This window comes from Microcaecilia unicolor, chromosome 5 (genome assembly GCF_901765095.1).
Source record: "Microcaecilia unicolor chromosome 5, aMicUni1.1, whole genome shotgun sequence".
Classification (NCBI taxonomy): domain Eukaryota; kingdom Metazoa; phylum Chordata; class Amphibia; order Gymnophiona; family Siphonopidae; genus Microcaecilia; species Microcaecilia unicolor.
The window spans coordinates 84,581,962-84,603,734 of NC_044035.1; the positions used below are offsets into that span (position 1 = coordinate 84,581,962).

Below are 21,773 nucleotides of genomic sequence, written 5' to 3' on the forward strand. Positions count from 1 at the left end.
GCATTAATTAAAGCAACCTTCAATCCATTATCAATCCCAGCGCAACACACCCCCACCTTAATCCCTTCTTTCAATTTTACTGAGACTAAACTCTTTCCCTCTGCACTCTTTTCCACAAGCTGCCCAAATCCCCATAATGCCGTCTGCCTTGCACTACTAGAATAGATAAAAAACCAGGGCTTTTTTTGAGGGGGTACTTGGGGGTACTGAGTACCGGCACCTTTTCCATTGTCTGTTGAAATTGATCCATGGACCCCAAGTTTTAATGATAGAGCTCAGGCTCTACACACCAATTCTGTCTTGTCATAGATTCTGTGACTGGTTGCAGGGGGCCTGGCTATTATGGGGTGGGTCTCTCAGTGATCACCCCAATCCTGAAGGGTGGCCTAGCATTTGAGTACCGGCACCTTTTTTGCTAGAAGGAACACACTGTATAAAACACATATTCAATCAATAAACCCCTTCCCAACTTAACTCATCCAAAGGTCACTACAATAATTCGAGGTTCTCCAAGGGACTAAGGGGCACTTTGCCTTCTGCTCGCACTTTACGTGAGCCACCATCAGGCAGCTCCAGCAATTAAATGTCCTGGCTGATGATGTCAGTGGCAGAGTCACAGCACTGTCTCAGGCTTGCAAAATACACTGTAGTTGGTGGGCGTTTTGGTTTTTCTTTTCTTTGGTGATGCCCATCTCCCATTTTACCTTTTTTTTAAAAATAGTTATACAAGGATGTTCTCTTTGCTCATGTATGAGATTTACATACATCTTGTTAACTACTTTTCCTCTTTTGATTTAGTTGAGTCTTGATTTAATGGTTGGATTCTTTAAAAATTAATAAATATTAAATAAATAAAACAAATTGTCTACTGGCCATTTCCAGCCTTGACTATACACCTCTTGAAGGCTTAATTTTCAATATATCTGGTAATAATATTTAAAACTGGATGGGACTTATTTAAAAAGCATGTCATCATATCTGCTAGAGACCACTTTCACTTGTGTTTCACATTATGCTTTTCCACAGATATCAAAGAGTAAGCAGAATGAAAAAATAATCAGAATGTTACTTCAAGCAGGTACTGATGTCAATGCTACAGATTATGTAAGTACTTTTGGCTTATGGTTCTTTAAAATTACACTAACCCTTTCATGCCCAGATAGCTGGGGGAGGGGGGTGCTTTTACAAAACATTTAAGATTTGTATGAAGGTCAGGGCTGAGACCAGTTTTCACAAAATCCATTCATTCCTCCTCTTTTCACAAAATAAATCAGTCCAGGCCACAATTTGTGTTTACAAAAAAGGATTTTACTTTGCTTGGGAGTCTTTAGGCAAAAATGGTACAAAGCTTAATATCAACTATATACAGGCGTAAAGTAGAAAAAATAGTTTCCAACATTTTTAGTCTCATAAATTTCTTCAGGGCTCTCCGAGCCTTTAGTTACTGAGCTCCCAATATTCAAAGTGACTTAAATGGGTTGGAGAGGCTCCTGTCCACTTAAATTGTGCTCTGCAGGCCGGCTTCAGATAGGGACACTTAACCAGGCAGTGTCGCTGAATATTGGCACCAAGCAGCCATGTTGAAAGTGGGCAGGAAAGGAGCATACGTATTGCCATACTGGGACAGACCGAAGGTCCATCAGGCCCAGCATCTTGTTTCCAACAGTGGCCAATCCAGGTCACAAATACCTGGCAAGATCCCAAAACAGTACAATACATTTTACGGTGCTTATTCTAGAAATAAGCAGTGGATTTTCCCCAAGTCCATTTTAATAATGGTCTTTGGATTTTTCCTTTAGAAAGCCACCCAAACCTTTTTTAAACCCCGCTAAGCTAACTGCTTTTACTACATTCTCTGGCAACGAATTCCAGAGTTTAATTACATGTTGAGTAAAGAAATATTTTCTTTGATTCATTTTAAATTTACTACTTTCTAGCTTCATTGCTTTCCCCCTAGTCCTAGTATTTTTGGAAAGAGTAAACAAGCGATTCATGTCTACCCATTCCACTCCACTCATTATTTTATAGACCTCTATCATATCTCCCCTCAGCCGTCTTTTCTCCAAGCTGAAGAGTCTTAGCCGCTTTAGCCTTTCCTCATAGGGAAGTCATTCCCATCCCCTTTATCATTTTCATCACATTACAGAGGGCAGAGTTGGAGAAGAGCTGGGAGTTATGTGGGGGTTAGCAATTTTCAGTGCCAGTGCTCACAAAGCTATCTTGGCATGTAAGAATGCATAAATAGCAGTCCTAACTTTTCCCAGTTAGCTCTGCGAGTGCTAGCACTGAATATTGGTCGACATCCACTTAGCTGTGAGCTGTGGCCTGAAGCTCATCACCCCTCTCTCCCACTCTGGGCCTATCTACCAGCTCGGAAGGTCTAGCAGTCCTTGGGGCAAGAGCAAACCCTATTCGCTTCTGCTCTTTGCAGTTCCTAAGAGAAAATGGCCACTATAACCTCTAGTGCTTGAGGGGAGGGGTGGGGATATGTGGACTCTGTTTATATTCAGCCGAGACTCATCTTATGCAGGTCCTGGATGAATATTAGCCAGGACTCACATAAGTTCCAGCTGCTAGCTTCAGTCCAGACAGGCCCTGATATTCAATGCTGGTGCCCGTACATAGCCCGGCACTGAATATTCAAAGCTAATTTAGCCAGTGATGATCAACATTTTAAAAATGTGACCTGCACCAGTTAAATATTGACCGTTGAATCCTTAATACATGTATCTCCCACCCCCACCCCCGAATCAGAGCTCTGCTGCTGGATTTCTTTATCCTTGTAAATCTTCAGGGACTGTCATCTATCCCTCTCCTGTTCTCATGCAGGATTATTCAGCATTTCTTTCCTCCTCCTTGGAAGGATATGGTGCTGAGTTGGTTCTCAGTTCTTATTTCTACCTGGTGAATGTTCAGCAGCTTAATCAGCTCTAGTACTGCTTTCCATTCCTCCTTTCTTCAGATAGCACTGCCTGAGATAGCCAGACTCTCTTCCCTTAGTGTAATGGTGTAATAGCCAGGGAAGCAGAAGCTAGAAAGAAAGGAACTCTTACTGGGCTGGGTATATGTACACCAGCAGAGTTTCTCTCCAAGGGGTATCTTTTCCTACAATTGTCAGTCACTGGTTAGGAGAGCCAGCTCCTCAAAGTTCTCTAGTAGAACCACTAGAAGTCTCTCTAATTCCTTATGGGTCAGAGCCTTAGGGTCTCTACACTACCAGGAGGAATTATATGATACTAGCCTCCATTTGTTTAGTAGTTTACAGTTTTCACTTAAAGAATTACTAGTATATTTTGTCTTGAACATTTCCCAGCCTGAAATTAACTTACAAGAGTCTTACTTGTCGTAGGATCTGAGCGACCCTTCATTGCTGCAACAATCTGCAAGTGGGCTCCAGTTCTAAATACCTCAATCTTGTAGCCAGTATTCAGTGGCAATCCTGGGTCGGCTGCCACCCGGGGCGGATCACCGCTGTGCACCCCCCCCCCCCCCCGGATGCAGCGCCGTCCATCCCCCCAGGGTGCAGCATGACACACACCTCCCCCGGCGCATCAAACACCCCCCTCGGCGCATCAACACCCCCCCCCCAGGTGTCTTCTTGGCTGCTAGGAGCAGCCACGCGCCCGTCGGCTCCGCTGGCTCCCTGCTCCCTCTGCCCTGGAACAGGAAGTAACCTGTTCCGGGGCAGAGAGAGCAGGGAACCAGCGGAGCAGACAGGCACGCATCACCCCCCCCAGCAGCGTGCACCCAGGGCAGACCGCCCCCCCCTTGGTACGCCACTGCCAATATTATATAGTAACTAAGTAAATGTAACTAGTTAGTGTACTTAAGTAAAAGTTTTGTTACTTTTACTTGTAAAGAAGTACAGGAACATTTTGTTACTTTTACCAAAGTAGTAATTTTACCAATTTTTACTACTTTTACCTAGGTACTTCTGATACTTGCAGTTAAAAGTAAAAGTGGCAGAGAGACCTAAATAATGATTCCTCAGTAAACCACATGAAACAGCAAAACCCGGAACAGGATTTTGCAACTGCAAACCTCATCACACAAACAGTGGATCATCTCATCTTAAGTGTTGGTGTTCAGTGAATACAGCCAATGAGAACAGTAGAGTTGGCTGTGTTTGTTAAACTGGTTACTAGTCTCCAGTCAAACAGTGATGAGTTTCGTCACTTTGAAGTGGAGATGAAGCTGAAACTGATTGTAGTTCTTGGTGAACAGACCCATATGTCTATCACAACAGACTGCTGGAAAATTTTACATTGGCGTGACTGTCCACTGGATTGATAGTCTTTTTGTCTGGCCTTAAGACTGAAAAGTTTCCATACATATGATATTCTTGCATCAGTTCTTGCAAGAATATCATATGTATGGAAACTTTTCAGTTTGTCAGTTTGTCATCAGACGAAACATTGGACAAGAACAGACAATGACTTCAACTTTGTGAAATCCTTCTCTGTAATTGGACAGAATAACAATGATAATGAAGATGCAAGTAATAATTAGTACTACTACTAATGCAGATGATAAAGCATTCTTTGCTATAAGGAAATCAAGTGTTTCAGACAGAGATTCCTTTTGACCTGCAGACCCAGTTAAAAGACATCAGTAATATTGCAGCCTGGTCTAATTTGAAGGAACTTTTTATCAGACTGAATAATCCACTTTCTGATAGTGCAGTTGTTGAACATCTTTTTAGCTGTGGTGGATTAATGCGCACCCTGATGAGTCATAATCATTTTCAAAATTTAGTTTTACTAAAAGCAAAGTAGATTGAATTGTAGAGCAATAAAATTGTTGGGATAAAAATGTTAATAGTTTCATTCTGTCATGTCCCCTACCTCAATGCAAGCGGCGTCCTTGGGCTGCGCGGGGTCCTGTCGACACGCACACTTGCCTGGCACTGCCCTGAGCCATGTGTGTGTGTGTAGTTCTTCTCTGGGTTTGTTCAGAGAGCGGTTATTTGTATATGCCAGGACATTTCAGCATACATTACAATTACAGCTTGGTAAAGAGATGGTGTTGACAGAGAATGTAATAGGACAACTTTTAAAGCATATGGCCAAAATTCTATATGTGACACTGATAAAATTTCAAGCTAAACGCTATTCTATAAATGGTGCTTAGTTAGGCATTGTTTATAGAAGAGCATTTGGCTCCGGGATCAGCACTCAATTTTAGGTGTGAGGATTTACACTAAGTGCAAATTCTTGTGCCTAAATTACGTGCAGTTCTCACTCATTCTTTAAAAATGTACATGTTTCAGGTTCGCCCCTAATCCACCCATGCCCCTCCTATAACTGTGCTCCCTTGTCAGATCTGCACGTAAATTCCCAATGTCTAAAAATGTGTGCATCAACTTTAATTAATGCCAATTAGCACCAATAATTGATTAGTGCCCAATTATTTATTTATTTTTATTTATTTATGCATTCTTGTATCTCTGTATTATCCAAAAGCAAGTTTCAGTTCAACGGGGCTTCTTAAGAGGACATGTGAGACTTGTATGGTTAGCTGTAGAAATTTTTGAAAAGGTGTGTTTTGAGTTCTTTTCTGAACTGAAGATAGTTATAGATGCTTCTTATGGCTTTTGGTAACAAGTTCCACAATTTTGATCCCAGGTAGCTGAATCCTGCTGTGTTGGTGGTTCTGTACATTATGTTTCTGCAATTGGGTTGGTGAAGAAGGTAACTTCTGGTTTCTGGACTTGCGTTTCTTGGTGATAGTTCTATCATTTCTTGCACGTATTCCGTTGTCATTCCGAACAGTATTTTTAAAATGAGGGTGCTGGCTTTAAAGATTAGTCTTGCTTTGATTGGCAGCCAGTGTAGTGATTTGAGTAGTGGGATAACTTTTTCATATTTTGACTTTTTGAAAATGAGTCTAGCTGCTCTGTTTTGGATGGTTTGTAGTGATTTTATTGTGCTTTCCTTACACCTTATGTATGCCACGTTACAGTAGTCTAACTGAGATAGTGTCATTGATAGTGCCATTGTTTGGCATTAATTGGCTTGTTATTCAATTAAATTGCACACACACACACACAAATTTCTGCATCTATTAGGCCGTATATGTGTAAAGTTTGTGGGTACCGTTTACTTGCAGGCTTTACATACATGTCCCGTATTATCTTTTTTTTTTTTTTTTTTTTTGCTGCATTAGGTACGCTTAAGTACCTAACGCAATTTAGTAAAGGACCCTTTATTATCTAGGCTCCAAACTTTCCTGCAGTAATCTCTGTGCTCCCTCTAATGGCAGAAACCAGTAACTGTAAGGACAAAGAGCTTTTACATATAACATTTTTTAAAACATTTAAAATCTGAGAAAAGACTTTCCTCCATTCTGTGCCTATGGAGGCAATCCTTACACAATAAGGCTTGAACAATCTTACTTTAGCCTAGTGAGCGCTTGATTATACCGCCTTTCAAACAACAATTGAAGCGGTTTACAATTGAAATAAACAAAAAAGGAAAGGAACTACATAACATATATCAGGAGAAAGGAGTAGGAAGGGAAGAAGAAGAAGAAGGTAAGAGAGGCCACAGAGCTATCAGCTGGTCAATCTGGTTTCACTTGGTCCCTGGGAACACCAGGGAATATAAATGTGTTTTGAGGGTGGGTCTGAATTTCTAGTAGGATTGCTAAGAACAGAGATATGCAGAAAGAGTTCCAGAGGGAGGAGGCATCTTAGAAGAAAGCAAAGAGGCGGGTGGACTCAAGGCAGGAGCAATAGATTGAAGACACTGAGAGTCAATGTTTAAAGGTAGAACGTAGCATACAGGGATCCCAGAATGAAGGACCTTATGAGTCAGCATGAAAATTTTATGCTGAACATGAAAAGAAATAGGAAGCCAGTGGTGCTGTGCTAGGAGAGACTAAACATGGTCATAAGCAGGGTTTTTTTTTTTTGAGGGGGTACTTGGGAGTACTGAGTACTGTCACCTTTTCCATTGCCTGCTAAAATTGACCCATGGACCCCAAGTTTTAATGATAGAGCTAAGGCTCTACATCAATTCTGTCTTGTGATAGATTCAGTAACTGGTTGCAGGGGACCTGGCCATTGTGGGGTGAGTCCCTCAGTGATCACCCCACCCCTGAAGGGTAGCCTAGCATTTGAGTACCAGCACCTTTTTTGCTAGAAAAAACACACTGGTCATAACAGTTAGCATGTGAGAGGAGTTAGCAGTATTTTGAACTGTTTGTAATCATTTAAGGAGATTGCTAGGCAACCCTGCATAGCCAATGTTGCAGCAGTCGACAAGTGAATATAAACCTCAGATAATTTTCTTACAGGAGACCCATTGTGCCTCTACTTTACCATTTATTAGACAGTGTAATTGGATTTCATCCTCCATAGATTCTCCTTCACTAGGAAGGAAACATGGTGTTCCAATATTGTTTCAATAGAAATCAAACAAAATAAAACATGGATAAGATGATACCTTTTTTATTGGACATAACTTAATACATTTCTTGATTAGCTTTCGAAGGTTGCCCTTCTTCGTCAGATCGGAAATAAGCAAATGTGCTAGCTGACAGTGTATAAAAGTGAAAACATTCAAGCATTACTATGACAGTCTGACAGGGTGGGAGCATGGGGGTGGGTCGGAGGTATGCATGGGGACATCATAGCATATCATTGATATTCTAACAGGATGGGTGTGGGTAGGTGAGGGGAGGGGAGGGTGATCAACAGAGACATACAGTTTTATGGTTTATAATGGGCTAGGAACCCCAGGTCCTTGTTAAGTCCTTTCTGTTGGGTGTTAAAATATTCAATCATTCTGACTTCAAAGGTCTTACGTTCTTGTATGGTTTTAAAGTTACCTTTCAGTATTCTCACTGTGAAATCACTGGTACAGTGTCCTGGTTCTGTGAAGTGCTGTCCCACCGGGGTGGGGGCCCTACTGGCTGTATTGTTCATGTGATGTCTATGTAAATTGAATCTTGTCTTAAGCATCTGGCCTGTTTCTCCAATATAGCATCCTTAGTTACATTTTTTACACTGAAAGATATTCAACATAAAGGGATCTTTCACTTGCTCATCTTCCAATGTGGTATATATCATTCAGTGTAAAAAATGTAATGAAGGATGCTATATTGGAGAAATGAGCCTAAACTTCCCCGGCTCCTTCTTCGGTATGACGCCTATTGGGGACACTTATCATTGCTGAGAATGGGGGGTTCAAGAATGGCCCCGCTATTCTACCCAGCTGCAGTTCCTTGGTTATCTTGTCCTTAGTTACTTGGTGATGTGTGTGAATGGAGGTTGCATTCCTGGGGCAGTGAAGTGACAGGGGCAGCGGACCTGTGTATTGAATCACGTAACCTGATTGAAAACCTGCGGCTACAGCCTCAGCACCCTTTCTGTCCGGGACCGGGCTAACCATCGTCGCATGGCCTCAAGCCTGATGGGAGTGGGAGCTCTTCCCCTCAGGACCGTGCCCTGCTTGAGTTGTTTGCTGCCTCCTGTCTTTAGGAAGCCAGCATTGTACAGCAGTATGTCCGCCCCCACACACTGAGCATGCGTGTCAGAACTTACACGGGTGCCAAGTGCAATGTTCATTGTTATATTGCCTGCAGAGCCTCTTTCCTGCTTGTTATACATACTGCTTCTGCCCTGACTGTGTTGCCTGAAAGGGCTGCCAGTGCCGCTGTACCATGCCATCTGGCTGATTAAAGCCTTTGTCCTGTAGAAAAGGTCTATGGGCCGACATCTCGTCTAACCATAAGTCTATGACTCTATGCTTCCATGCGATTGAGGGGTTATCTGCCATGCTTCTCCAGAATTTAATGTCACAGTTAAGCCATGTCCATCCCCCGTATCTCTTATGTGCTCTAATAATAGAGTCCATATACCGTACCATGTACGAGCCCATTTCTTGCTCTTTCTCCATTACCACCGTCATAAATATGTGAAACGCTGATATCCAGTTCGTGAGGGACCTGAATATCTTGGATTTCCTATCACGTTCTAACAGAGAATTTAATCTATCAGTGACAGTGCTAACCTCCTCATCCAGCTCCCGTATAAGGAGGGAAAATAAAATATGTCAATGAACTCCTTCTTCCAAATTTTTTCCTTCATCGCCTTAGAGACGCAAGTGGACAGGGTGAAAACGCCGCTCAGTGCATCGCTCCTGGGGTGAAATACCCCCTCCCGTTCAATCTGAATGGTTCCCGGGCCGGGTACCCTCAACGTGGAGTCAGGGGGACTAACTGCTGCCTCCACCGTAGACTGTCCTGGAGCAATGGGGTCTAGTCATCTGGCTTCATACTCCTGCACTGCAGTTCTAATGACCTCTACTAATGAAGTTTCACGACCTTGTGCTGGTGTGAGTGAGGTGTCGTCTGTGGAGTTACCACATGCAGGTACTGGCAGTATGGCTGTTATTGCATGGGTCCTCCGCTGGTGCCCCCGACCCCATCGACTGCAGCTGGTGCATGACAGAGGAAACACCGTGCTGCTCAATCTACTTCCTCAGCTCTACCATCAGAGCGTCGAGGTCCGACGCTGGTTGTCCCTGTGGTGTCACAGCTCCGGTCGCAGCTCCCCTGTTGCTTCTGCACGCTGGGGTTGCATTATTCAGCTTCTTGGACACAGTGGCATTCGCCGACCGCTTGGCCGCTGTGGCCGAGACTGTAGTCTTCTTGGTAAGCTGTGACGGCATTGCTGCAATGGAGAGACTAAGGCACACATATCCTGAATACAGCATAATGCAGAACCCTTCTAATGCACAGTCCCCTTAAAACTTTGACATTAAAAGCTGTACCTGTTTTTTGGGGGGGTTTTTTTAGCTGCAGTGGGAAATGAACCTGCGGTCTGCTGCTGTAACCACAGGGCTACTCCTCTATTCTCCACAAGAGGTTGTTTAAAATAGGGTGAGCCGTGCATCATGGGTGTGGCCCTTTGCCAAAATGGCTGACCCCAGTGGTGTGCAGGTTAAAATGGCCGCTGCCATATTGTTTTTATTTTATTTTTAGCCGACCAAATCTGCTAAAATGCCCGGCGATGTTAGACGTCCTTAAACTCCCTACCCGGGATGGCCGTCCATCCTTCAGATCATCCCTACCAATCTGCTAAAATGCACGCCAATGTTAGACGTCCTTAAACTCCCTGCACGGGATGGCTGTCCATCCTTCAGATCAACCCTATTGGGTGACCGAACACTGCATGTGTGCAGCCCTGCTTGTGCTGTACTGCACGGACGCCCAAAATTCCACTTGTGATGGAAAACTGCCCTAATCGGATGAAACAAACGCTGTTGAGTGCTCTTAACTGCCCTATACCGCGAGGGCGCCCAAATGCCAAACTGCCTTCATGATGGGCAACTTCCTCGAAGCACGCCGTAACCGGCTGAAATGAGCGCTGTTAAGTGCTCTTGTGTCCCGCGAGGACACTGCCATACCCCACCGCCTTCTAACTTGAGGATGACTAAGTACCTCGGGAGGTGGGCGCCCCCCCACAAGTGCCCACATACTTCACTGCCCTTAACTGTGGGGATGCCCAAGTACCTCGGAGATAGAGATAGGCGTCCCCATTCAAGGACGCCCAAACCATGAACAGGCGGATCCGGAGTTGGACGCCCACCACTGCCCTTTATCGCGTGTACATGGCAGGAGAAAAGCTAAATGGGGGCCAAGAGCTCCCGCGTATTTCAGCAGCAAAAATAACAGCCCACATACCGTAAGATGTTTTTCAATTCGCTGGAATATCTTGCTTTGCTGGAAGAGCTTTCTTGCCTGTACCCTGCACGAGCTCTGCCGAGGTCGACCAAGGCTACCCGGGGCGGATACAAAACACATGTGCCTGTAAAAATTCAGAAGCTGCTGCTCTTCTCCTGCCTCCTAATTTGAAAATGATTTCCCTGTGCCCTTCCTGTCCCTCGCTCCTGCTCCTGCTCTCTTCCTCCTCCTCTTCTTATCCCTCCTTTACCTTGTTAATCCTTTGTTGCCCCCTCTGCTCCTACCTCTACTCACTAGCTGGCCCATCCCCCCTGTACCCTCCCTTTCTTCTCAGTCTTCGCTGGCCTTCAGCCCGGTTGTGTGTGGCCCCCCCTTAACAAGTGTGCCTATTTCTTTCTCATTGAGTCAGTACTTGCTTCCACTATTTCTCCAATTATTGTCTCTGATCATGCACCGGTCTCACCAGTTTTGAATTGGTCCTCCCTCCATACTAGACGGTCCCCACTATGGCGACTTCCTTTAAACCTCCTTGCTGAAGAAGATATTTCTTCAAAATTAAAAGCTTTTATCAAAGACTTTTTCAATAATAATTCCTCTTCTACTCTTCATATGATTACAATTTGGGAAGCTTTTAAAGCGGCATTAAGGGGTGAGCTCATCTCTCTTGCTGCTTACAAGGCTAAAATTGATCGTGCCTCCATCTTAAATCTCAAATCAAGGAAACAGAAAGCAGATACTTTCAAACAGATAGTTTTTTTACATTGGTATCTGAACTACCGGTCGGGGTAAAAAAGAAAAAAAGGACCTGTGATAGGATCAGCTCCATTGATAACTTTGGCGTCCTTTTGTAATGAAAGGGCTTGTCCGCCTTAAAGGTGAAGTGCCAAGGGTGGATGCATTGAGGTCCAGGTAAAATAAATTAAAATAAGTGAAGCTAAGGCAGACACACGCTGGGAGAACAACACTTGAGTTTCTCTTGGCATAACGTTATAGAGGTAGATAGTATGCTACCTACAATATCAACACAATACACATTAAAACATCTTAATAAATAGATCTGATTGATTGATTGAAAAGTCTGCACCTTCAGGCTTCTTGTAAGACTTAATGAGAGCAGTAAGAAAAAGGAATGGACTAAAAAGACTTCAGTGGCAGTACTTATTTAAACAGCCTTCAGATACCCCATTGTTCTAATTACACATGATCAGAATTTGTTTCCTGGTACAGATTACTATACTGAGTTTTTGTTTATTCATTAGAAACCTTGCACAGAGATAATTGATCTCTTAGCCAGTACCAGTTCTGGCAGGCTGTTGATAGTTATGCTTATTTGGTGATATATTATTACTGTTGTAGTCATCTGAACAACAAAAAAAAAATACCATGTTGTTAGGTCCCCACTAAAATAATTAATACTAGCATCCATCAAAATGAAACCTTTGTATTAAACCTCTTTTGAAATGCTTGAATCTCAACTTTTTGAAGGCCAAATTAAATTATCTGCTTGCTGCCAGAAATAGTAAAAGAGATTATTCATTTAAAAAATGTACTGAAAACAGATGACAAAAATGCATGTATTTATTTTCAGTTTTTTTTTAATTATAGTATGGTAACACTGCTCTTCATTATGCCTGTAAAATGAAGAACCAAGGAATCATTTCTATTCTTCTTGAAGCCCATGCTGACCCCTCACTAAAGAATTTGGTAAGCCTACAGAATGATAATCCAGCTAAAGAAAGGAATCAGATAAGCACATAACTTACAAAAGAGAGTCAGGAGGAGAGGGGAGACCTGATGAATGATCTGAAATCTGTGATAAACACTACCATAAGACCTGAGTGCCTGAGGTTGGCAGTGAAGTAAGATGTTACTTCGCCTTGAACATGGAAAGTGGGAAGGTGAATCAGAAATAAAAATGGTGATGAGGAAGGTAGCTGAACAAGGCCAGTTAATTCATCTGGTAGTCTATTTTCTCCATATACTCTTCAGACAATGGGTTCAACCATAGGTCTGGCTGTAACAGCCATTGCTGATTTGTCTTTTTTAAACAGGTAAATTACCTGATTCATTAAAAATGGCAACTCTAAGAATTCTCTTGAAAAAAAAAAAACTTCTCTAGATCTTTTGAAACCTACTAATTACAGGCAAGTTTCTATTTTTCCGATATTTGCCAAAATTATTGAAAGGGTTGTTTTGTCACAGATGGATGATATATTTTTTTAAATGCAGAACTTCGTGACACTTTCCAGTATTGTTTCTGAAGAGCCCACAGTACAGAATCATTATTGCTTTCTACAACTGATGTTATGTGGCAGGGTAAAGACCACTGCTATGTTGGATATTTCTGCGGTGTTTGATATCATAAATCATCCCATCTTACTTCACTGCTTAAAGTCTTGTGGGCTTTCAGAAACCATGTTGGATAGGTTCAGTTCCTTTCTGGGAAGAAGGAAACAAGAATTTTGAATTATGGATCAGATCTCTGGCTTGAGATATTTAGTTGCAGGTGTTCTGCAAGGTTCTTCACTTTCTGTTGTCTTATTTAACATTTTTTGTTCCCTTGTGTCATAAACTGAAGTCTCTAGGCCCTGTTTACTAAGGCGCACTAGCGTTTTTATTGTGTGCTAAAATTAGCATGCACTAAATGGTAGAGACACCCATATATTCCTATGGGTCTCTCTAGCGTTAGTGCGTGCTAAAAATGCTAGCGCACCTATAGCAAGGGTTACTAAGCAGGGCCCTTATTGTACATTATAGAATGTATGCTGATGATATCATTTTTCTTCACTTTTGATAGGTCGATTGATAGTGCTATCCTAAAACTTCAAGATACATTCATACTTTGTACATACTTTGGGAGTAATTCTGGACTCATATCTGTTTAAAAAACAGATATGTAGTGTCAAAAGTATGGCTGTTAATAAATTGAAGGATTGCATTCCTCTGGAAGATTTAGATCCGTCATGCAAAGTTTAGTATTGATTAGATTCTTGAAACTCATTCTATTTAGAACTGTCTACCATGAGTTTCTGGCTGTTCTCTTTTCCAACATATTTACCCCTGTTCTTAAATAATTATATTGGTTACCGATCAATGAGAGAATTATATTTAAAGTGTTATTGCTTATTTATAATATTTTGAAAAATTAATCTGCATTTTACTTTTCTTTGGTGTTAAAAATATATTCTCCTAGCTGACAATTAAGATCAGAAAGTTTGGGTCACTTGTCTATCCTGGTGTTGAAAAAAATTCATTTTGAGAATACATGGAAATGCTTTTTTCCCCCATTGCTGGGCCACTGATATATAAGAACTAGAACAAGTTCAGAGAAATGCAACAAAAATTATAAAGGGATTGGAATATCTCCCATTTGATGAAAAGCTAAACAGGTTACAGCTCCTCAACTTGAAGAAAAGATGATAGAGTGGATATAATAGAAGTTTATAAAGTCATGAATTGTGTGGAACAGATTAGTTGGGAACAGTTATTTACTTCTTCAAATAATACAAAGGGGCACTTCATGAAACTAATAGGTAGAATGTTTAAAACTAATTGGAGAAAGCATGTCCAAATCACATGGTAGAAATTTTCTAGCGTGTGGCGCTTACCCGGCAGTAATCAATAGTGTATGCGTACTGACGATTGCCACCCGGTTAATGTGTGAGACCTTACCGCTACGTCAATAGGTAGCCGTAAGGTCTCATGATGAAAATGGATGTGCGCTGGTTTTAATTTTGCTGCAAGTCCATTTTCAGCCACAAAAAAGGCCTTTTTTGCAGGTGCGCTGAAAAATGGACCTGTGCACGTTCAAAACAAGTGCTTATACCAGCATAGGCCATTTTTTGGCATGCCTTAGTAAAAGGGCCCCTTAATGTTGAATATTGGCACTGAGTTACATAAGTGCTAACTCCGCCCCAGACCACCTACAAAATAGCCGACTTTCAGTTCAGCTGTCATTGCTGATATTCAGAGGTACAAACCGGTTAAGTGACACTGAATATCAGCGAATAGCCCTGAACAAGCGATTTAACTCACTTAAATCACTTTGAATATTGACCCCAATATTTTACTAAAACATTACAGTCCTTAAGAAAATGTTTGGATAAACCTTTGCATCAGGGGTCAGAAAAGCTGTGCAGTATCAAAAAAAAAAAAAAGAAGGAAAAAAAACGTATAAATAAAATAAGAATTAGTCAGTGCCCTCCATTCCCCCAGACACAAAACTTAGGGATTCTTTTACTAAGGTACGCTAACAGATTTCATGCATGCTACATGCCACACAGCCTATTGTATACCTGTGGGTTGCACAGCACTTAATGCACACTCATTTGTTAGCATGTACTTATAATGCACCTTAGTAAAAGAATGCCTTGGTTTGTGAGCTGACTATGGACAGAGAAAGTACCTGCATATAATAAATGTAATGTACCACAGAAAGGCAGTATATCAAATGACCATTTTATATATCATCTTTTTTTTCTTTTTTTTTTTACCAGATTTGTATTTATTTATTTAAAAAATCTCATATACCCTGCTCATCTACAAATCTAGGCAGCTTACAAGTAAACATACATAATCAAAAACTAACAGTTCACAAAGCGGGGCATTTTCGAAATAATGTCTCAATCCAATTTTGGGCGTTTTCCTGAAAACATCCAAAAATCAAGTGGTGAACATGGCTATTTTAGAACCTGAAAACATCTTTTTGTTACGAAAATGGCCATTTCCTAGACTTTGTGCTCAGTGCGTTTTTCATTTGTGACATTTTTGAAAAAAAAAAAAAATGTCCGAGTGAAAAACGCACAAAATCAAGCCATTTGGATGTAGCAGCAGCCAGCATTCTTAGTAGACTGGCCACACAGACATGCCAGCAGAGCAGTGGGGCAGTGCAGTGGACTTCACATAAAAGGTCCCAGGTACACATCTCACCCTTACCCCTTTATATTGCAAGGGGAGCCCTACAAAACCCACCAAAAACCTACTGTTCACAACTGTATAATAGCCCTTTTGCCTGAAGGTGTCACCTATATGTACAGTGGGGGAAATAAGTATTTGATCCCTTGCTGATTTTGTAAGTTTGCCCACTGACAAAGACATGAGCAGCCCATAATTGAAGGGTAGGTTATTGGTAACAGTGAGAGATAGCACATCACAAATTAAATCTGGAAAATCACATTGTGGAAAGTATATGAATGTATTTGCATTCTGCAGAGGGAAATAAGTATTTAATCCCTCTGGCAAACAAGACCTAATACTTGGTGGCAAAACCCTTGTTGGCAAGCACAGCGGTCAGACGTCTTCTGTAGTTGATGATGAGGTTTGCACACATGTCAGGAGGAATTTTGGTCCACTCCTCTTTGCAGATCATCTCTAAATCATTAAGAGTTCTGGGCTGTCGCTTGGCAACTCGCAGCTTCAGCTCCCTCCATAAGTTTTCAATGGGATTAAGGTCTGGTGACTGGCTAGGCCACTCCATGACCCTAATGTGCTTCTTCCTGAGCCACTCCTTTGTTGCCTTGGCTGTATGTTTTGGGTCATTGTCGTGCTGGAAGACCCAGCCACGACCCATTTTTAAGGCCCTGGCGGAGGGAAGGAGGTTGTCACTCAGAATTGTACGGTACATGGCCCCATCCATTCTCCCATTGATGCGGTGAAGTAGTCCTGTGCCCTTAGCAGAGAAACACCCCCAAAACATAACATTTCCACCTCCATGCTTGACAGTGGGGACGGTGTTCTTTGGGTCATAGGCAGCATTTCTCTTCCTCCAAACACGGCGAGTTGAGTTCATGCCAAAGAGCTCAATTTTTGTCTCATCTGACCACAGCACCTTCTCCCAATCACTCTCGGCATCATCCAGGTGTTCACTGGCAAACTTCAGACGGGCCGTCACATGTGCCTTCCGGAGCAGGGGGACCTTGCGGGCACTGCAGGATTGCAATCCGTTATGTCGTAATGTGTTACCAATGGTTTTCGTGGTGACAGTGGTCCCAGCTGCCTTGAGATCATTGACAAGTTCCCCCCTTGTAGTTGTAGGCTGATTTCTAACCTTCCTCATGATCAAGGATACCCCACGAGGTGAGATTTTGCGTGGAGCCCCAGATCTTTGTCGATTGACAGTCATTTTGTACTTCTTCCATTTTCTTACTATGGCACCAACAGTTGTCTCCTTCTCGCCCAGCGTCTTACTGATGGTTTTGTAGCCCATTCCAGCCTTGTGCAGGTGTATGATCTTGTCCCTGACATCCTTAGACAGCTCCTTGCTCTTGGCCATTTTGTAGAGGTTAGAGTCTGACTGATTCACTGAGTCTGTGGACAGGTGTCTTTCATACAGGTGACCATTGCCGACAGCTGTCTGTCATGCAGGTAACGAGTTGATTTGGAGCATCTACCTGGTCTGTAGGGGCCAGATCTCTTACTGGTTGGTGGGGGATCAAATACTTATTTCCCTCTGCAGAATGCAAATAAATTCATATACTTTCCACAATGTGATTTTCCGGATTTAATTTGTGATGTGCTATCTCTCACTGTTACCAATAACCTACCCTTCAATTATGGGCTGCTCATGTCTTTGTCAGTGGGCAAACTTACAAAATCAGCAAGGGATCAAATACTTATTTCCCCCACTGTAGGTATGGTGGGTTTTGGAGGGCTCTCGCTTTCCACCACAAGTATACCAGTTAGAGTGGTGCCTGGGTCCCTCTTCTGTACAGTGCACTGCACCTATCACTAGGCTACTTCAGGGACCTGCTTGCTATTCTAATAGGAATGGCCATAACATCTGACGCTGTCATAGAGGCTAGAATATATTTTTTCTTTCACATCTTGGGGGGATGGAAAAGGGTCAGTGACCACTGACTGAGTAAGGGGAGTCATGCCTTAATCTTTCCAGTGGTTATTTGGGGCATCTTTTATGACTTAGAATCTGTTTCAGTCATGATTGACTAAAACGTCCAGCTTTTAGCCCAGGACGCTTTTTGCTTTGTTCCATTATGGCAGAAAAACGTCCAAGTTGTGGGAATGCCCAAATCCCACCCCCTTGTGATTAGGACACACTGCAGACAAAGTGCACAGAAAAATGTCTAAAACTGTTTTTTGAAAACGACGATTTGGACCTTTTTGCAAGAAAAATGTCCATCTGCTGCTTTTTGGATGTTTTTCTGTTTCAAAAATAAGCGCAGTAGAGATGTAAAGACATAATACCAATAACAATAGTTCAATTTAATCTTCAGTTAGTTAAATCAGTAAATGTTTCTCCCCACAGTCACTTCATATATATTATGGGGTCAATATTTAACCAGTTGTGGTGAGCATTTTGCTGACCGTTGTCGGCATTTTTCCTGGATATTCAATGCCAGGCCATGCCCTGGCTTCAGCATTGAATATCCAGTTTATGCAGAGCTGGCTAATGCATAGCTGGTCAAGTCAATATTCAGAACTTAAGCAGCTCTGGGTTAATTAATAAAGATAGGACTGTGGTTTTATGTGGTCCCACTTATGCAGTTACCCTGACTGGTTAAGAGCTGAATATTAGTCCTTAACTGGTCAGCTGCTGACTCCACTCCTGGAACACCTAATTTTCAGTAGTGATAACCGGTTAAATGCCACTAAAAATTAGCGGATAGATCTGAACAAACGATTTAACTCGTCAGTAGCTAACTCATTTTGAATACCGGCCAGTATATCTTCATCTAAACCTATACCTAATATGCTTGAAAGCAGTTTGCTAGGTTCATAAACAGGCTATAAATAACTCGTACTCCCACAGATGACTGAATCGAAATTTTGTATAAGATTACAAAAAAAAAAAAAAAAAAGTTAAAAGGTGTATATAATATGACTAATTCTTTCTAATATATAGAGAATGAGTTAGTATTTGGGTTGAGAATGGTTTGTTACAAATGAATTATTGAGATGGTATGTTTTAATTATGTATTGATTTTTGAAAATGCAATTTATTTTTTCATTTTTTTATTTGCTCTTCTAAAGCTTTCTTGACCCTTGTTGCAGATATTTATCAAAATATAGCCCTCAGGTTTTTGTTAAGGACTGTTATGTTTTTTTTAAATTATTATTTATTTATATTTTTTAAAGTTACAATCCAAGCAAACACGCTTGTACAGAAAGTAGTTAAATACAAGATAATTTAAAGAAAATTTGATAACTTGAAAAGGGATGAATACAAAACAATGTTTCATTCCCCAATTTATATTTAAACCACTAAAGTCCACAAATACGATTCAAGATTTACAACTTGGAGAATTAGGAACTCAAATAATATTATAACAAGAAGAAAATAAGAGCGAAAGCTGTGGAGCTGCAAGAAACATTTTTCTCTCAGGACACTTGAGTTTCTCTTTCAGTTCTCTTGGTTACTAAGAACTCAGTGAGATGTTTAGGTTCAAAGAGTACATATTTAATAGATTGATATCTAACTATGCATTTGCATGGGTAATGCAAAAAGAAAGAAGCACCCAGCTGTTGTACTCCAGGTCTACTTAGAAGAAATTGACGTCCGGAAATATTCTTATTTTTAATCCAAAAAAGTCTTTGTTTCTATTTTTAAAGAAAAGTCTCATCATTCACCCTTTGTCAGGTGCCAGTACCACTGTAGCAATCAAAGTACAAGAAATAACTTTTTCAGAGTCCGAAGTCTCTAGTAATAGTGACACGTCCAAAGGGGATTCTGAGATCTCTTGTTCTCCTGGTGCTTTCACCGGCAAGTAATATACTTGTAGAAACGGAGGAATTGCTTCTTCAGGAACTTGAAGTATATCTTTCATGTATTTTAGTAGCATTTCTTTTGGTGACATTGTTTTAATTCTTGGGAAATTAATAAACCTGAGATTATTGCTTCTCTGATTATTTTCTAACACTTCAATTCAGGGGCGTAGCCACGGGTGGGCCTGGGCCCACCCACTTTGGGCTCAGGCCCACCCAGCAACGGTGCACACTGCAGGCCTTCTTTCCCTCGGGCCCTCCCTCCCCTTCGGGCAGCGTCGCAGTCTACAGCAAAGCTGCACGGCACCGGGTCCGTCCTGTCGCTACGCTGCTGCCCTCCGTTCCGTTGTCATCATCTTTTTCTGGGCGGCAGAGTTGTTACTAGTTCTTCTGCAGCGAATCCGCGCACTGCCAGGGCTGTCTGCTGCTGCCTGCGACTGCTTCCTTACAGCCGGCCTCACCTCCTCTTTGAAGAGGCGGGGCCAGCGCAGAGGAAGTGCAGAGGAAGCAGTTGAGATGGATTAGGGAATCTGTAGATACAACAGCCCCTGTTTACAAAGCCGTGCGGCAATGCCGACATCCCATTCAAGCGAATGGGCTGTGTCGGCATTACTGAACCGCCAGCCACTAGCATGGCTTTGTAAACAGGGGGTGGGGAAAGTGAGTCCATGTTTGTGATCAACCCCTTTGTGTGAGAGGAAAAACTGGCAGTGACTGGTAATTTGGACCTTGAAATCAATAGGCACAGGTAAAAAATCATTATGAAGTACAACCCTGAGAGGAAAAACAAGTAGTAGTCTACTGCCTTAGCATATTAGATTCAGGTCTCTCAACACACTAGGTCCTAGGCACAGCTTCCATCTCTCTCCATTCTCATGCCTAGAGACAAGAAGTAACAAAGCTCTAAAAAACACTGAGTGCAGAACACAGGTGTTAATAAAGTCTAGTCACAGAGGACTGCAGAAATGCAGGGATCTGGTCCATATATACAACTTAATATAGAGACATGTCTTCTTTCAAAAGCAGAAAGCACAAGCTGCCCCATGTAATGGGGACAAAACAATATTTTTGGGTGCTATTTGGCTTTCTTTTTATTCCTTAATTCAGCAAAATTCCAAGATTATATAAATGGATATTTGACTTGTGGCATTATTTCTCCTTGCTGTAGAAAAGATATTCAGGCTGGTTCTTGGAACACCCACAACTATTTCTATACCAGCTATTCATTGGTCATTCCTTCACTCTTTCCTCATGGATTTAGTGAAGGGAAGTCTTGCCTCACCAATCTGCTGCATTTCTTTGAAGGGGTAAACAAACATGTGGACAAAGGTGAGCCGGTTGATATTGTGTATCTAGATTTTCAGAAGGCGTTTGATAAGGTCCCTCATGAAAGACTACAGAGGAAATTAGAGGGACATGGGATCGGAGGTAGTGTCTTACTGTGGATTAAAAACTGGAAGATAGGAAACAGAGAGTAGGATTAAAAGGTCAATATTTGCAATGGAGAAGGGTAGTTAGCGGGGTCCCTCAGGGATCGGTGCTGGGACCTCTGCTTTTTAACATATTCATAAATGACCTAGAAATGGGGGTAACTAGTGAGGTAATCAAATTTGCCGATGACACAAAGTTATTCAACATAGTCAAATCGCGTTAAGATTGTGAAAAGCTACAAGAGGACCTTACGAGACTGGGAGTCTAAATGGCAGATGATGTTTAATGTGAACTAGGGGTATAGCTATCATGGGGGCATGGGCCCCTGTCGATTTGGCCCTGGACCCCCCTGCTGTGACCCTTTCAACCCTCCTTTCTGCCGCCAACCCTCCCCTGCCACTGTTGCGTACCTTTGCTGGCGGGGGACCCCAACCCCCCCGCCAGCCGAAGTCCTCTTCTCGGCCGCGCGACGTTGCTTGCTGAATGATCTGATCAAGTTTCTGTGCATGCATCTGACGTCCTGCACGTTGTACGTGCAGGACGTCAGATGCACGCAGAGAAACAGATTCAAACTTGATCAGATCATTCGGCAACGCTGCATGGCCGAGAAGAGGACTTCAGCTGTCAGGGGTTGGGGTTCCCCACCAGCAAAGGTACGCAGCGGGAGAGGGTTGGCGGTGGGAAGGGGTCAAAAGGGTTGCGGTGGCGGCGGGAGGTGAAAGTTGGCGGTGGGTGGGGGGGGTCGGCGGCGCCGGGGGGGGGGGGGGGGGGGGGGCTAAAATGTGCCCTTTCACCTCGGGCTCTGGACCCCTCTCCCATCGAAGTCTGGCTACACCTCTGATGTGAACAAGTGCAAAGTGATGCACGTGAGAAAGAGGAACCCAAACTATAACTACGTCATGCAAGGTTCAGCGTTGGGAGTCACAGACCGAGAA

General features: G+C 42.4%; 1 protein-coding gene across 2 annotated transcripts in view; it reads left to right on the forward strand.

Annotated features, from left to right (window-relative positions):
* The window catches only part of ANKRD22 (ankyrin repeat domain 22), a 44,462-nt gene that overhangs the window by 21,317 nt on the left and 1,372 nt on the right, over nt 1–21,773 (forward strand). For both annotated transcript variants that reach the window (XM_030203072.1, XM_030203073.1), the window contains 2 exons: nt 1,027–1,104; nt 12,295–12,393. In XM_030203072.1, the coding sequence (XP_030058932.1) occupies nt 1,027–1,104; nt 12,295–12,393 (177 nt within the window). The remainder of the gene's footprint in view (nt 1–1,026; nt 1,105–12,294; nt 12,394–21,773) is intronic.